The sequence below is a fragment of the Beta vulgaris genome, chromosome 8 (assembly GCF_026745355.1).
Source record: "Beta vulgaris subsp. vulgaris cultivar EL10 chromosome 8, EL10.2, whole genome shotgun sequence".
Taxonomy (NCBI): domain Eukaryota; kingdom Viridiplantae; phylum Streptophyta; class Magnoliopsida; order Caryophyllales; family Amaranthaceae; genus Beta; species Beta vulgaris.
This window is the reverse complement of record NC_079209.1, coordinates 36,309,414-36,327,506: the sequence shown is the minus strand read 5'-3', so window position 1 is coordinate 36,327,506 and position 18,093 is coordinate 36,309,414. Positions and strand designations below refer to the sequence as shown.

General features: G+C 37.2%; 1 protein-coding gene across 1 annotated transcript; it reads left to right on the top strand.

Moving 5' to 3' along the window:
* Positions 1-5,293: 5,293 nt before the first annotated feature.
* Positions 5,294-5,959, top strand: LOC104901486 (miraculin). The gene has a single exon (XM_010689076.1). The coding sequence runs from the start codon at positions 5,294-5,296 to the stop codon at positions 5,957-5,959; it is 666 nt and encodes a 221-aa protein (XP_010687378.1).
* The last annotated feature ends 12,134 nt before the right edge of the window (positions 5,960-18,093 follow it).

Here is an 18,093-nt window from a genome sequence, read left to right as displayed (position 1 = left end):
GCTTAGATTGAACTGCCATCCAGCTAATAAATCTGTGCTTAGGAACACTCAATCTGTTCCACACCATTTTATCCCAAATCACCTTCTGTTTATCTCCTTTGATTTTATCATAAACCTCCTGAATGGAATATTTAGGCCATGAAGACATCTCAGCTTCAGTAAAATGTCTCTTCAAATCTTCTTTGATCTTGCAAACTTTTTTCCAATACCAACTAACACTCCCTTTAGGGATGTAACTCCACCAATTTTCACCTTTCACATACACAGAATGTATCCATTTGATCCAAACATTATCTTGTTTGGAAGCAATGGCCCAAACATATTTACCCAGACAAGCTACATTCCATGCAAACACATCCCTAAATCCAAGGCCACCACACTGTTTACTCCAGCATAATGAATCCCATCCTACAGCTCCTGGTTTATTAGAGTAAGCATCACCTGTCCACAGAAATGCTCTGCATATCTTAGTCACTTCATGTAATACACTTCTTGGCAAGATGAACACTTGTGCCTAGTACTGGTGTAAACTCATTAACACTGAGTTTATTAACTGAGCTCTAGCAGTTAGGATAATTTTCTGGAACTCCACACTCTAATCCTTGCTGTCATTTTCTCCACAATAATATCACATTGAGCTTTTGAGATCCTCTTGGTGCATATGGGAACACCAAGATATTTAAAAGGCAGTGAGCTTCTCATAAATCCAGAGGCTTGCATTATTCTCTGAATATCCTCCTCTTTCATACAACATGTGTAGAAAGCAGACTTCTTCACATTAGCCTTCAATCCAGATGTTGAGGAGAATAATTTGAAGGCACTCAATAACCTATACACTGAGATAAATTCTCCTTTGCTACACATGATTAGATCGTCAGCAAAACACATGTGAGTTAATTTCATCTCTTTACATCTAGGATGAAATTTAAAATCTGTCATCTCACTCATTTTATGAAGTATCCTAGATAGATACTCCATACAAATTACAAACAAAAGAGGAGACATGGGGTCTCCTTGCCTCAATCCTCTAGCAGCCTTGAAATATCCTTCCATATTGCCATTAATCATCAAAGAATACATAGGAGTAGTTACACAATTCATAACTAACCTAGTAAAGGTTCTAGGAAAGCCTAAATGCATCAGCATTTCCTGCAAAAACTCCCAATTAACTGTGTCATATGCTTTTTGAATGTCAATTTTAAGCATACAACTAGGACTCCCTTTCTTCCTATTATAATGTTTCACCATGTCTTGGATTACCATTATATTGTGTACAATGAATCTACCATGAACAAATCCCCCCTGATTTTCAAGTATCAAATCAGGTAATACCTGCCTCAGTCTATGACATAGTACTTTAGTGACACACTTGTAAAGTGTATTACAACATGAAATAGGCCTATATTCACTCACATTTTGTGGACATCTAGTTTTAGGGATCAATGTTATGGTGGTATTGTTTAATTCTTTGAGTATTTTACCACTCTGTAAAACATCTAAGACAGCAAGAATTACCTCATTGCCTGTAATCTCCCAGCTATCTCTATAGAAGTAAGTACCAAAACCATCAGGTCCTGGACTTTTATCACCAGGTATAGAGAATAGGGCACTTTTCACTTCTTCTGCTGTATAGGGAGCTTCCGGTATGGCCTTATGATCTTCAGTGAGCAATGGGCCTGCTTGTATTACTTCAGCCATTACATGAGTCCTCTGCTGATCAGTGCTTCCCAATAATTTCTGATAGTATCCCACAAAAGCTTCAATCACCTTATTATTATCTTCATGCCATATACCCTGCTCATCAAATATGCTATATATCTGATTTTGGGCTCTTCTTGCTTTTATAGATTGATGAAACAATCTTGTATTTTCATCTCCAGCTTTTAGCCATTCCACTTTTGCTTTCTGCTTCAAGAACTCCATATACACACCATGTTTCTCCCTATAATCCTGCACTGCTTGAAGCTCTTCTTCTACTAGCTGTGTGAATCTGTTCTCAACATGATTGTGATGCAATTGTGCTTGCAATTCAATCATTCTTCTATAGGCCTGTATTTCAGCTGCTTGCAAGTCATGAAATCCATTCTTGTTCAGTTCTCTCAATACTACTTTAACTTTCTTCAATTTTGTTAGTACTCTAAACATCTTACTGCCTTGGATGTGCTCATTCCAGACTCCTCTTATCAACTCTTTATATTGAGTGGCAGTTCTCCACATAGTGTAATATCTGAAAGGTTTCCTCCCCTTGTTACCATTCTGATGCAATGAAATGAGAGCAGGAGAATGGTCAAACTCTCCTTCACTTTGGAAACTCACCTCAGCATTACCATACTTCTCTTGCCACATGCTATTAGCAAGCACTCTATCCAGCTTAGAATATACTCTTTCCACCCCATGCTGCTTGTTGTTCCATGTGTAAAAATTCCCAGTTGCTTTAATATCCTCCACATCACAAGCTCTCATACATTCCCTAATATCCTGCATTTCACTTTGTCTCACAAGCGAACCAATCCTCTCATCCACATTCATGACACAGTTAAGATCTCCACACAACACCCAAGGCTCCTGCATCTTAATGCTTCTAAGATCCTCCCATAACTGAACTCTTCTACTCCGTTCATTAAATGCATAAACAAATGAACAATATAAACCTTGTAAACCACTTTTAGGCTGAACATAGCAGTGCAGTAACTGACTAGAGCCCTTCAAAATGGTTACATCAAAGCTTCCTGGTTGCCAAGCTAGTATTATTCTACCACCATCATGATAAGCAGCATTAGATGTAAAACACCATCCCCTAAACACCCTTTGATACAAATTACCTAGGTTCTTAGCCTTTATTTTGGTTTCCAAGAGACTAACAATACCAATAGGAAATCTGTGAATAAATGCCTTCACATCTTTCTGTTTTTGGATATTATTAATCCCTCGAACATTCCAACACAGGATTTTATCCATTCAAAATGGGAGGGTCCCCCCTACCCCTACTTGTTCCAGCCTCTTGCTTCTCACCTGCTTCTTTCCTTCCTCCTGCTTCTTCTTGATCTTCTTGTAATGAGGAAAATGCATTCCCTGTATGAGTGGATATCACACTCACTGATCTGACTCTGATTGGCTTTAAAGCCCTCTGAAATCCATCAGGATCCACTGGACTTTCCTGTCTATCAGTCTTCTCCTGAACCTGCACTACCTCTGGTACTTTAGGTTTAGCCTGCCATACTTGCTTCACCCTCCTTCTACATTCAGCTGCCTCATGACCTAACCCTTTACATACTGAGCACAGACTAGGTTTCCATTCATATGTCACTGGCACTGCAATTCTTTCATCATATTCATTAATGAAATAAATCTGCTCTAGAAATTCTTGCTCTAATCGAACTTCTACCAGAATTCTAGCATATTGTACCTTATCCTTATTCCTAGTAGCTTCATCTCTTTTGATAGGATCCCCCAACTGAGCTACAATTCTATGCATCGTTTTTTCCCCCCAATACTTCAGTCCCAGCTTCAATTGAATCCACACTGGCAAAGTTTTGATATCTTCTTTTTCAAAATCCACATCAGGATACCATGGTTTCATCACCACTGGCTTCTTATCAAAGAAATAATGCCCATCTAGGACCTTATCTCTAGAATCAACAGCTCGAAATCTCACGAGGAATATCCCTTTCTTCACAGCAACCACTTTATCCACATTATAACTCTTCCAAATTCTCCTCACAAATCCTTCCATAACATGAGTTGGAGGATTTGAACCCACCACATAGCAAATCAGGGATGAGTTCCAGAAGTTTACCTCCTCTTCCACATCTTCAAATGAAATTTTCACCTCCTCTGTATTCTCAATTCCTTTATCTCCAACTCTTCTATCACTATTATGAGTACTACCATCTACATTACTATCTCCATTATCATTAACCATTTTATCAACAACTCTTTTATCACCAATCATTTTATCTCCCACAATTCCATCAGTTTCATCATCGAACTCCTGAAGAATTGGAATAGGGGACATACCTTCTCTACGCACCCTCGATTCCATGTTCGAATGAATTGATTGCAACCATTCATTGAAATTGTATCGAACTTCTGATCTCTGCTTCATTAACTGAATGGAAGATTTCGGAGTATGAACCTCGCCAATTCCTAGACCAAAATCAATCTCCTCAATCCCTAGAATCTCATCCATTGATCGAGTTCTTAAGGCTTGAGAATCAGACATAGGACCCTTAGCCTTTTCTTTCTGCTTTCCAACATTACCTCCTTGAGCTTTTCCTGATGTTTTCCTAGCCATGGCAACAGTGCAAAATCACTGAAAGAAAACTTCGAAAAATGATCAATGGAGTTACTGTTCCATTATGTTTGTGTTTTTCTCCATTGGGATACAATCTCACTCCTAAGCTTGTGTTTTTTTTCGGTTGTAACAAAGTTGTTTTGCCTAATTAGTGAAAGAGCTGAGTTTAGAATCTCTTATTGTCGAGGTTGTTTCTTCTTGTTGGGTCCAAGAAGTTTTTCCTCGTAAACATCTTTCGTGTTCCTTTATCTTGTTTTTTTTTTTTTTGCTTTTGTTGTATAATTTCACAATTAATACGTTTATTTGTACACATACAATTCATTGTAGTGTTCCTATTGAAATAACAAAGATATTTAATTTTTATAATTTTTACTTGTATGCAATTAAAATATTAATGAACAAAAAATTGCATCAGGTACTGTGAACAAGTGATTGTCACATATGATGAGAGGAAGTACTTCATATGTTCTCTATAAGTGCAATACTTTGATTTTTGCACTATTCACACACGTCACCTTTGATCGTATTTTTTACTAATATATAAAAACAAAAATAATCATACAAAATGTTATTGGATTTGTTCAATGAATATTTTCATAATATCAACTGTTATAACTTTTACAAATATATAATTAAAGATATTAATGGTTAAGTTGTGCCTTAACAAGTGTAAAAATTAAACCTGTTACACTTATTTAGAAACGGTGGTTAATATTTTTTGTGAGACACAAAAACTAATGGTCCTGAGTAATTGCCTCTCACAGGTGTAGCAGTCCAATATATAATTTGTACGTACTACGAAGGAATGGATTGGGGGGTATATGGCTATGATTTATTGGCTAGGAATATATCACGTCTCACGTCTGAAAATAAATATTCACATGGAAAACGTTGGCAATAGCAAATCTAGATGTATATAAATCAAAGCTGGGGTTGATGAAAACTCGACAACACAACCAATAACCATCTTGCTCTTCATTCGTTTTTATTGGTTCCGTAATGAAACACCTTATCCTCTTCTTAGCAAGCCTCTACTGTGCAGTAACAGCAGCAGCAATCACCACCATAACCGCTGACGACAACAGCGTGTACACCGTCATCGGAGATCCACTTCTAGCCGGCCAAGATTACTACGTCGTACCATATAACTATGGCGACGTAGGTGGCGGCTTAACATGGAAACTCAAACAAGAATTACTAGCCATATGTCCTCATTATTACGTACTTCAAGTAGAAGATAACCTGAACTTTGGTGAACCAACAGCTTTTTTCCCTTCAAACTCGAGACAGAATCAGATCACTCTCTCCAACAAACTTAACATACTTTTCAGCAAAGTCTCCCCACCGGCTAGCCCACCGTTCGTGTGCCCGGCATCGTCAAATGTATGGAAAGTCGTTGCTGATGATTCAACCGGTATCGTCTATGTCGAGCTCGGCGGTAGAAAGGGAAGATCAAGAGATACAAACAGTTGGTTCACTATAGAAGAGCTTGATGAAGGTGGTTACCAGATTAAGTATTGTGATTCTACAAAGAGGAAAACAGCGTCAGTGTGTGGAGGTTTAGGTATTGTTTCTCTTAATGGTGGACGTTATTTGGGTGTCAACGCTACTAATCCTGTTGCGTTTGCTTTCGAGACCCAGCAGATTTTCGTCAAGACTGCTTAGTTTTACTTCGCTTGTCTACTTTTGTCTCCAGGCCTGAGTATGTTGGACTTCTGTTCTTGTACTAGCTTATTACTTAGTAACATCTTTCGAATTGAGAATAAAGTTTTACATAAAACAAATTAAATAACAACGTTTTGGTAGGTAGATAAATTTATCAAGCAGTACTAGTAATAAACAATTCCATCTTTGTGTCCATACAAGCAGGGGGCCAATACATTGATACACTGTTAAACTTAGAATAATCTAGAAAAATCTAAGCTATGTAATAACTCTAGAAAAATCTAAGCTATGTAATTCTAGAAAAGACTAAAGAAAAATCTACTCACTCTAACTAAACAAGGAGCTAGACTAATCTAGAACTATTATTAGAAAATTGTAGAATACTTAACCAACAAAGCACTAGTATATATGTGTGAATGTAAGCAAGCAACTTACAATTAGTTAATAAAAAGATATCATTCTCAAAGTTTCTCCTACCATATCACCCAATTATACACCAACCACAATAACCTTTTCATCACAGGTTTACAATACAAATCAATATATTCGCAAACCAATTTCTAACACTGGTATCAAGAGCAACTATAATCCAAAGCCTTCAACAATTAAACACATTCTCCCAACTTTAAACCCCACATATTCAATTTTTTTTAAAACAAAATCAAACCACATAAATTAAAATGACTTCCTCAAACACACTTAACTACCCCCAAGTAAATTGGGTACCCACATTTAAAGGTGAAAAATATCAACAATGGTCTATCCAAATGAAATCCATATTTATCTCACAAGATTTGTAGGAGTTAGTGCAAAATGGTTATGAACAACCAAACGATTTAATCCAAGAAGCTACTTGGGATGAAGCACACTGCAAGCAATATAAACAAAATCGGATAAGAGATAATTATGCCCTATCCTTGATCTATCGGGGAGTAGATGAAACTATTCTCCCTACCATCATGGCTGCTACAACGGCCAAGGAGGCTTGGAGTATCCTGGAGACAAAATATAGGGGCTTCGAAAAGGTAATACTCTTCAAACTCCAATCTTTGTGGAGAGACTTTGATAATTTATTAATGGTGGAAAATGAAATAATTCAAGAGTTTTTTAGTCGAGTAACAAATATTATAAATCAAATCCGAACTAATGGAGATAAAATTGAAGATGTCCAAGTTGTTCGGAAAATATTAAGAAGTCTCCCCAAAAATTATGATCATATAGTGGTTGCTATAGAAGAGTAGTCTAATAAAGATTTATCTAAATTAAGTTTAACTGAATTAATGGGCTCTTTTCTCGCACATGAAGATAGAATGCGTAGATTTATAAAGCAACCACTAGAACAAGCTTTTCAAGCAAAATTAAAATTCTCTAATAATGGAGAAAATAAAAGTAGAAATGGCTACGGTAAAGGGGGTACATCATATAACCGTGGCAGGGGGAGAGGAAGTTATAAAAATCAAGGAGCTCAAGATAATAATCAATCTGGATCCTATTGTAATCTATGTAAGAAAAATGGTCATAATACACAAGATTGCCGGTATAAGTGTAAAAGATGCAAAAAGCAGACTCATTTTGAAAAAGATTGTTGGTTCCGGCAAAAGGAAGAGGCCAATTTTACAGAAAATAAGGAGCCTATAGATCAATTATTTTATACATGTTTAAATGCTCACCAAGAGTCAAATGATATATGGTATATTGATAGTGGTTGTTCAAATCACATGACTGGCAATAAAAATTCATTTGTCAGTCTGGACAAAAACATAAAAACACAAATTACTCTTGGTGATGGAAGCAACCAAGAGGTTGCTGGCAAGGGGACAATAGCCGTTAGAACAAAAAACGGCTCGTCTAAAATTAATTCTGATGTTTTCTATGTCCACGGGCTTGCACAAAATTTATTAAGTGTAGGCCAACTAATTCAAAGAGGTTATATGGTGAAATTAAATGCCTCATATTTGATAAGAGAAAAGGGCAATTAATTACTATGACTCAAATGACTCCTAATAAAATATTTCTATTAAGAATGCAATTGGAGAATAATGTTGCCCTAAGTTCTATGGTGGATGAGTCCACATTGTGGCATTTGAGATTCGGGCATCTAAATTTTAACAGTTTAAAACTGTTAAAACGAAAAAAAATGGTGTTTGGGCTTCCACCTATATCTAATGAAAGAAAAATATGTGAGGGTTGTATATATGACAAAATGCATAGATTGCCATTCCCTACTTCATCCTGGAGGGCCAGAGCTCCATTAGAGCTTGTTCATGCAGATATATGGGGCCCTACCAGAAATCCGTCTCTTGGCGGAAAAATATATTTTCTATTATTTGTCGATGATTTTACTCGCATGATGTGGATTTATATCTTGGAGCAAAAATCAGAAGCATTTTCCCACTTCATGCAATTTAAAGCCCTCACGGAAAAACAAAGTGGGCACTCAATAAAAATTCTTAGAACAGATCGTGGGGGAGAATTTACAAGTAAAGAATTTAATAGCTTCTGTAAGGAGCATGGGATCAAAAGAGAATTAACTGTCAGACGCACACCTCAGCAAAATGGTATTGTGGAGAGAAAAAATCGGACCATCGCTAAGATGGCCCGAAGTATGATGCAAGGCAAAAACTTGCCCAAATGTTTTTGGGCCGAAGCCGTACATACGACTATCTACATTCTCAATCGATTTCCCACGAAGGCCGTCATGGGTATGACACCCTATGAAGCTTGGCATAAGAGAAAGCCAAGCGTCGAGCACCTAAAAGTTTTCGGGTGCATCGCATACGCCCACATCCCGAAAGAAAATCGGGAAAAACTCGATGGAAAAGGAGAAAAATGTATTTTCATTGTATACAGTGATGAGTCTAAAGGATATCGTCTCTATCAGTCCGAATTCAAGAAGTTAATCATCTCAAGAGACGTCATCTTCGATGAAGGAGTTCAATGGCTGTGGATAGAGAAGGAATCTCAACCACATGAAGGAGATTTCTTTCCACCAAACCCAAGAGAAGATGAAGGCCCAAATCATCTAGCAACACAGTCATCCTCCAATCCATCATCACCGAGATCTCCAACAACATCCTCAAGATCGATGAGTCCAACATTAGGATCAAGCTCACAAAGCTCAGCTCCAGTAGTGTGACGTTCACAAAGAGATCGGCGACCACCAAGCTACTTGGAGGATTTTCAGTGCAATCAAGCTATCATGGCTCTCTTCGCTAGCGAACCACAAAGCTTTCAAGAAGCATCACGAGAAGAGAAATGGATCGAGGCCATGAATGAAGAAATCAAGATGATCGAGAAAAACAACACATGGGAGCTTGTTGAGAAACCTGAACACAAAGAAGTCATCGGTCTCAAATGGGTCTACAAGGTCAAGTATAACGAAGATGGCTCCATCCAGAAATACAAGGCTCGTCTCGTCGCAAAAGGTTACTCCCAACAACCAAGGATTGACTTTAACGAGACATATGCTCCCGTTGTCCGCATGGAGACTATCAGGTCAGTCCTTGCTCTTGCTGCTCAACTTAAATTACCAGTCTTTCAGTTAGATGTCAAGTCAACATTTCTAAATAGAGAGCTTGAAGAAGAAGTATATGTTGAGCAACCGCAAGGATATCTCATCGAAGGCAAAGAAGACAAAGTATACCGCCTTCGTAAAACCCTTTATGGGCTTAAGCAAGCACCCAGGGCCTGGAATAGCAAAATAGATGGCTACATACTTCAAAATGGGTTTACAAAAAGCCCAAGTGAGCCATCACTATGTATCAAGGCCCTAGTATCACAAGATTTTCTTATATTGTGTCTCTATGTAGATGATCTAATCTACATAGGCACTAATCCGAAAATGATTAGGGAATTTAAGAAGACAATGATGTCGGAATATGAAATGATCGACCTTGGAGCCATGAAATATTTCCTTGGCATGCAAGTCAAGCAAAGCCCAGGAAAAATATTTATCTCACAAGAGAAATATGCAGACGACCTACTTAAAAAGTTCAACATGAGTGAATGCAAGCCATTGGCGGCTACACCAATGGCACTTAATGAAAAGCTATCCAAGAATGATGGCAAAGAGAAAGTCGATGCATCAATATATCGAAGTCTGGTCGGATCTCTCATATATCTTACACACACGAGGCCCGATATTGCACAAAGCTCACCTAACAGCAACAAAGAGGATCTTAAGATACATCAAGGGCACAAAGATATATGGGATCATGTACAAGACATAAGAAGATTGCAGGATACACGGATACTGATTGGGCCGAAAATGTGGATGGCAGAAAAAGCACAAGCGGCTATGTGTTCCAGTTAGGAACCAAGGCCATATAATGGTCATCAAAGAAACACGCAACTGTAGCTCTGTCATCGGCGGAAGCGGAGTACATAGCAGCAGCAAGCTCAACTTGTGAACAGTTTGGCTTCGAAGGATATTGTTTGAACTACAACACACACAAGAAGAACCAACTACTATATTTTGCGACAATATGTCAGCCATAGCGATGACGAAGAATCCGGTCTTCCACAGCAGATCAAAGCACATCGAGATACGACACCACTTCATCCGTGAGATGGTCGAGAAGAAGGAAATCGAGTTACAGTTTTGCAAAAGAGGAGAACAGCTTGCAGATATATTCACGAAAGCGATCTCAACAGAAAAGTTCATCCAATTCAGGAAACAACTTGGAGTACAAGATTTTTCAGATTAAGGGGAAGTGTTAAACTTAGAATAATCTAGAAAAATCTAAGCTATGTAATAACTCTAGAAAAATCTAAGCTATGTAATTCTAGAAAAGACTAAAGAAAAATCTAATCACTCTAACTAAACAAGTAGCTAGACTAATCTAGAACTATTATTAGAAAATTGTAGAATACTTAACCGACAAAGCACTAGTATTGTTGTAGCCTGAAAATCAACGGCTACCCTTATGACACGTGGCACTATCTCAGCCCTACATGTGGCATTCACTTATACAAAGAAAAGTACAAAGGCCTGCAGGTTCTTTAGGCTAAAGTACACTTCTCTGAAGAAGAGGTGTACTGAAAAGCTCCCTTGTGGCCCTGAAATTGTACTTAGGCCCAATCGAGTAAAGCCTGATTCAGCTAAAAGGTAAAATGTGTTGGCCAATCAGCACTTGCCACGTGTCCTGATATTATTGCTCAGTCGATCAGATGCTCCCAAATTAGGGTGACATCAAGGTACAACAGTCATTTCAAACTGTATAAATAGTCCTTGAAATCAGGGGAAAGGTACGTTTTTCAGAGCATAGTACTGTTATTCTGCCATAAATTCTCTCTCTCTCTATTTCTCTCTTTAAAAGTTCCTTCATATCCCTGATATCTGACTTAAGCATCGGAGGGGGAAATACCACCCAAACCTCCAGGGTGGGTCCCTTTTTGCAGGTTGCTGGTCAGAAGTTTGTACCGGGATCCGAGCCGATCATTGTTGCACAAGTCTCCAGTTTTAGAACCTATCTTTGGGAGTTGTGATATTTAATTACTAGTTTCATACTACGTAACTGTTGAACCCTAGTTTTGATAATGACAAAGAAACAAAGGAAACAAACTAAGTAGTGAACTAATGAATTATTTAAGTGTATGGTGTTTAAGGTATCAATGCAAGGAACTGGGAGAATACGAAGTCAAGGAAGAAGTCAAGAGAGGATTTCAAAGGCTAAGTAAAGAAGTTTCTATGTTGATACTGGAGCAAGCATTGGATCAAGAATAATAGAAGCTAGGCGTTTTATTTTCTAGTTCCAATGTAAAGGAACAAAGAAAGAATGGTAAGGAACTATGGCAGTCTATTTGAGAATGAGAGTTTGTTCCTTTGTAAGGAATAAACTAAGTGGCACTTAGCGAATATGTTAAAGGAACTGAGTTAATAAAAGGAACTAGACTTAGGCGTGTATAAAAGGAACTAGACTTAGGCGTGTAATTATTGTAACGGTTAAAAAGATATTTGAGTGAGTCATGCCTAAATTATAGGAAATTAGTTATATCTAATTTTAAATGATAAAATCAGTTTTAAAAAGAAAATCTGTTTGAGAAAAAGATTTTATTTTTCGGAAAAATAAGAAAATAAATATCCGGTTGTTAGAAAGATTTTATTTAAAAGATATTATTTTCTTAAAGTTTAAAAATTCAGTTTTAAAGATAAAAAGAGTTTTATAAAAACTGATTTTCGGATAAAGCTCAAGGAACTCCTATTACTTAGGAGTAATGGCTGCAATTTATCCACGTTCATTTATAGTTCATGGGATCATGGGACATGATGTAAAACGTGTTCCTTAGGGGAAGGAACATCATGGGTTAATGGACTAAACATGTACTCTAACATTAATCCCACGTTCTTTATGATTAACACTATAAATATAGAAGTCTAGATAAGTTCCAAATTGTGTCTCACTAATTAATTAAGTGAGTTTAACTTATTAAGTGTCAGTGCCTTCATTCTCTCATAATAGCCATTTGTTCTTTGCCTTCTTACTCTAATTCCACTAAGCTTATTTCGATCAATTGTATTTTGGTTTTTGGGGTAAGGGAACTTTGAGTGAAGTTCTGTAAGAGAGAGGCTTTGAGTGAAGCTTGTATGTGTGAGAAAACTTCGAGTGAAGTTGAGAGGAACTGCTGTTAAGGGAACAGTGGCTCAGGAACTTGAGTTTAGGAACTCAAGGTGTGGCTCGAGTTAGAATTAGGTTGTAATAAAGTTTTTTGGCCTAATTAGTGAAAGTGTTGAGTTTAAAATCTCTAGTGGTCGAGGTTGTTTCTTCTTGTTGGGCCCAAGAAGTTTTTCCTCGTAAAAATCCCTTGTGTTCCTTTAGCTTGTTTATTCGTTTAAGTTTTAATTTCCGCAAAAAGTTACGTTTATTTCTACACCTAAAATTCACCCCCCCCTCTTGTAGTGTTCCTAGGAAAATAACAATTGGTATCAGAGCTAGAACTCACGTAAGATAGGAAACCCTATTGAGAAAAAGATCCAAGGAACAATGAATACCCCGAGAAACTTGAAGAAGGTTATTCCAACTCAAAGGCCTCCTATGTTCAAGGTAAGTACTACAACTATTGGAAGATACGCATGGAGATATTCATCAAGGCTGAAAACTATCAGGTATGGAGAGTCATTGAAGTTGGTGATTTCGAAGTCACAACTACAAATGACAAAAATGAGGTAACTCTTAAACCCCTCTCTGATTATGACAAATCTGATTTTGAAAAAATGGAAGTAAATGCCATGGCTATTAAATTATTGCATTGTGGACTTGGACCCCATGAACATAATAGGATCATGGGATGCAAATCCGCAAAGCAAATATGGGATTTACTAGAAGTAACCCACGAAGGAACTAATGAAGTTAAAAGATCGAAAATTGATTTACTTATGAATCAATATGAACTGTTCTGCATGAAATCCAAAGAAAGCATCCGAGACATGTTTACTCGTTTTACTAACATTATAAATGAGTTGGCTTCTCTTGGAAAGTTTATTTCATCTGAGGAACAGGTTCGAAAGGTTCTTAGGAGTCTTCCTAAGGACAGATGGATGGCTAAAGTCACTGCTCTTCAAGAAACAAAAGACTTCACTAAGTTCAACTTAGAACAGCTGGCAGGGTCACTTATGACTCATGAGCTTCACCTTGATACTGAATATGGTGAAAGCTCCAAATCAAAATCAATTGCTCTCAAAGCAGATGATGAAGATGATTCGGACTCTGAAGAAGAAGAAGCAGCCCTCATGGTTCGAAAATTTCGAAAGATGTACAGGAACATGAAGAATGGAAACTTCAAAGGTAAAACTAAGAAATTTTCTAACAAAGCTGCTTGTCATAAATGTGGAAGTACAGATCACTTCATCAAGGAATGTCCTCTTTGGGAAAATGACAAAACCAAAGAAAGGAACAAGGAACGCTTTGCTGAAAGGAACAAAGAATCAAAAGCACCTTTCTCTAAGCAAATGTGCGCAAAGCTATGATAGCTGCTTGGGGAGATTCAGAGACGGAAGAAGAAGAGGAACAACCAACTGAAGAAACAGCAAACCTTTGCCTAATGCCAAACACTGACGAAAAAGAAGATGAAGAAAAAATTGAGGTAAGTCAACATGGACTTGAGTCAGAATTAGATGGTAAAACTAGGACTGAAATATATGATCTTCTTTATGATGCAATTCTTGAATGTAGAGATGAACGTGAAAAACGTGAACAAACGGAACAAGCCTTAAAAGTTTGCAAGGAACACATAGAATGGCTTAAGAAAATGAGAACAGATGTTGAAACAAGATTCTTTGATTTATTCGATAAAAATCTGAAAATCAAAGAATATTATGAAAGTTTGAAAAATGAAAATTATCTAATTAATTTAGAGATTTCACACTTGAAAGAATTTGTCCCTGTTTTGAGTTCCTTTGATATAAGATCAACCCCTTTGAAAGGATACAGATCTGAGATTGAAAAAATGAATAAAGAGAAAATTATTTTAAAGGAACAGATCTGTAATCTTAAAAAGGAACTGGTCGTTGCAAGGAACAGAGGCAAAATCATGAAAGTTCCTAAGTGGATTGAGAAACCACAGACCAAAAGGAAGGAAGGTCTTGGTTTTGAAAACTACAAGAAAAGGAACAAGACAAAGAAATATGTTGATCTACCTAGTGATAAGTTTTGTATGTATTGTGGCAAATTAGGTCATTACATAAATCAATGTCAATGAATTTGAAATGAGTATGATGGGTGAGTTAAATTTCTTTCTTGGACTACAAATCAAACAAACTGAAAAAGGTATAATTGTTCACCAACAAAAATACATAAAGGAACTATTAAAGAAATATGGCCTCGAAAATTCAAAGATAAATCACACTCCTATGGGAACTTCAACTAGATTAGATGAAGACTCCATAGGAACAAGTGTTGATCAAACAAAATATAGAGGAATGATTGGTTCACTTTTGTATCTAACTGCTAGTCGTCCAGACATAGCTTTCAGTGTTGGTTTGTGTGCTAGATTTCAAGCAAATCCAAAGGAGTCTCACCTCACTGCTGTGAAGAGAATTCTTAGATATCTTAAAGGAACAGATGATCTTGGACTCTACTATCCAAGAAGTGATACATTCGAACTAAAAGGATATGCAGATGCAGATTATGCTGGAGATCTTGTAAATAGGAAAAGCACCTCAGGTATGGCACAATTCCTTGGTCATAGTTTAGTTTCTTGGAGTACCAAGAAACAAAACACAGTTGCTTTATCCACTGCTGAAGCAGAATATGTAGTGCTGCTGCATGTTGCTCTCAAATGCTTTGGATAAAACAACAACTTAGTGACTATGGAATAAACTTTGAATGTGTTCCTATTTATTGTGACAATACAAGTGCTATTAGTATATCTAAAGATCCAGTGCATCACTCTAGAGTAAAGCATATACATATAAGACATCACTTTTTAAGAGAAAATGTTGAAAAAGGTTTGATTAAACTTGAGTTTTGTCAAACTGATTATCAGATTGCTGAATTCTAACTAAGCCTTTGCAAAGAGATAGATATGAAAAATTAAGGCTTGAGTTGGTTAATAAAAATTAAGTGATTGTTCCTATGTCATTCCCCCATGTTTGAATCAATTTGAGTGACTTTGTGTGCAAAAATAATTGTGTTTAATTGCCTAAGACCATTGCAAATTGGAATGTTGCAAACATAAACATGAATTCAAAGAAATTAAACAACTCACAAATGTCACATAATACTCCCCTTACTGTTCCTAAGGTCAAGAAACATGCATATATGAAGGACATTGATATGTAGCATTAGTTGTTCCTATAGCACAAGTTCCTTAGCATTTATTTCTTTCAAAAATTAAAATTCATAAAAATCCGAAAAATCCGAAAAATCCCAAAAATAAGGGGAACCAGTTTTAATTAAATCTTGGTTCTTATTATCTTTTCGTTTTCTTCCTTTTATTTATTTTTATTTTTTTGCTTTATTTCTTTCCCGCGTGTCATAATTACTATTACATGCAAAACTTCCTTCTTTAATTCATTCTAAGAAACCGTGTTCCTCTAAATCTCTTCATCTTCACCATACCGAAACCTCATCACACCCTTTGATACTCCATAAAAACCTCCAAACCTTCACAAATCATGGCAAAAACTTCAAGAAACTCTCCTTTTTCCACATCAAAAACAACCGACACTTCAAAAATGGAAATTTCTTCATCTCCAACAAAACCCTTGAAACCGACATAATTCAAGAAAACCCCATAGAGGAACAGCAATTAGAATCTCCTAGAAGGAGATGCGTAGAAGAAAGTGATTGGGGAAGACGATGAAGAAGAAACCCCGGAACAATCTCAGGGGGAAGAAGAAGAAACTGCACCTGTTCCTTCCAAAGGAACTGTTTCTTCGTCTTCCAAGAAAAGGGTCGAACGAAGTGAATCTAGGTATGTTTTGGGTTTTTGCGTCGATTTAGAATGGGCTAATAAAATAGAATTTCTAGAATTAACCTCCATCCTAAAGGAACAAGGCATGGAATTCTTGTTTGAATTCGCCTTTAATAATGCTCTTGTTCCTCTAGCTATGGATGAGTTCTGTGCAAATTTGTTAATACTAATGGAACTTGCACAACTGAGGTTAGAGGAAAGAAAATAAGGTTTAATCAAGCCACTTTAAGCAAAGTATGGGAAGTTCCTTGCAAAGGAACTGATTTGTATTTTAAACGGAAAGGAACTGTTTCCTTTCCGAATTTTCCTCAAGACAAAATCTTAGAATATTTTGGAGGAACAGCTGGCCAAAACAAACTTAACCATAACCTACTCTCTCCCCTTCACAAAGTGCTTTTAATTTGTTTGGAGAGCACTCATTCCTCGAACTGAAAAGAGGAATGAAGTGGGTCTTTGGATATGTGTTACATGTTTTGCTTGGACCACACATACAAATCAATTTCCCTTCCCTCTTCATTCAACATTAACCCACTGATTGAAACATTGTGTTATTGGGTACGGTGCCTTGATAACTTCCTTGCTTCATCATTTTGAAGTAAGACTTACGGGTTGGACCACAATAGGAGTCAAAAAAAGGGAACATCTTGAATGAGAAGACCCTAAATGGACTTGGCTTGTCTGTCCAAGAAGGTGTTCTCATTCAAGGAAGAATGGCTTCCAAGTTCCTCAGGAAAAAGAAAACTGCCCAAACTGGACTTAGAAGAGGATAATGATGTAATCTTGGATAACCCTGTTCCTAAACCGGAGGAACCAAACCTAAGAGGCGCAAACACATTGCCACTAAGCCTAAACCCTCTGTTCCTCTGAGAGTGAGAAGAGCACTCGTGAAAAATTGCTCAGTTCCTGTTCCTTCCAACGAGGACTCTCCATTAGTCCTTTCGGATAATGAGGAACAGGTACCCTCACTCTCAAGGAACCTACTCCACACCATCTCCCAAACTCTCTGTTCCTTTCACAAAATTACCCTCCATTTCACCTTCGTCCTTCTCTGTTCCTTCCAGTTTTGAGCAGTTGAAGGATGAAATAAAAGGCCCAAATCCTTTTGCTTCCACCTCCACAACTCTTCCACCCACACCACCATTCCTTCCTCCCATTTATCACCCTTCACCTTCTGTTTCCATTCCTGGACCATGAGCCTTCCACTCAAACCCTCCAGTTCCTTCACAAATCCCCCATCTGCCTCAGTTCCAAGGGTAAGGAACAGGAAACTCCGGATGATACTAACTGGGTTAATGAAGTCTGCCTTCCTGCACAACATATGATAAAATTTTACAATCATCTTCATTGGACTTTGGATGCCAAAACTGATACTATGATAAGTCTTATGAAGAACTTGAGTGATACCGTGGTTGCGCAGCAAAAGAAGATGGATTCTATGGCTCGTCCTTTGAGGAGCTGAAGGAACAGGTTGACTAATCATGGGGTGGTGATGAAAAATTGGAGGATGTGGTTGAAGAAGAAGTTGTAGAGGAACACCATTCCCCTTCCCTTTCTTATTATTTTTTTTTGTTTTGTTGTTCCTGTTTCTTTCATCAAGGAACACAACTTTTGTTTCTTCCTTTTTCTTTTCTTTCTTTGTTTTGTTATGGAACAAGTGCTATATATCAATGACTTTTGCTATTTTGTCTATGTTTCTAAATGATTTGCATAATTTCTTCCTT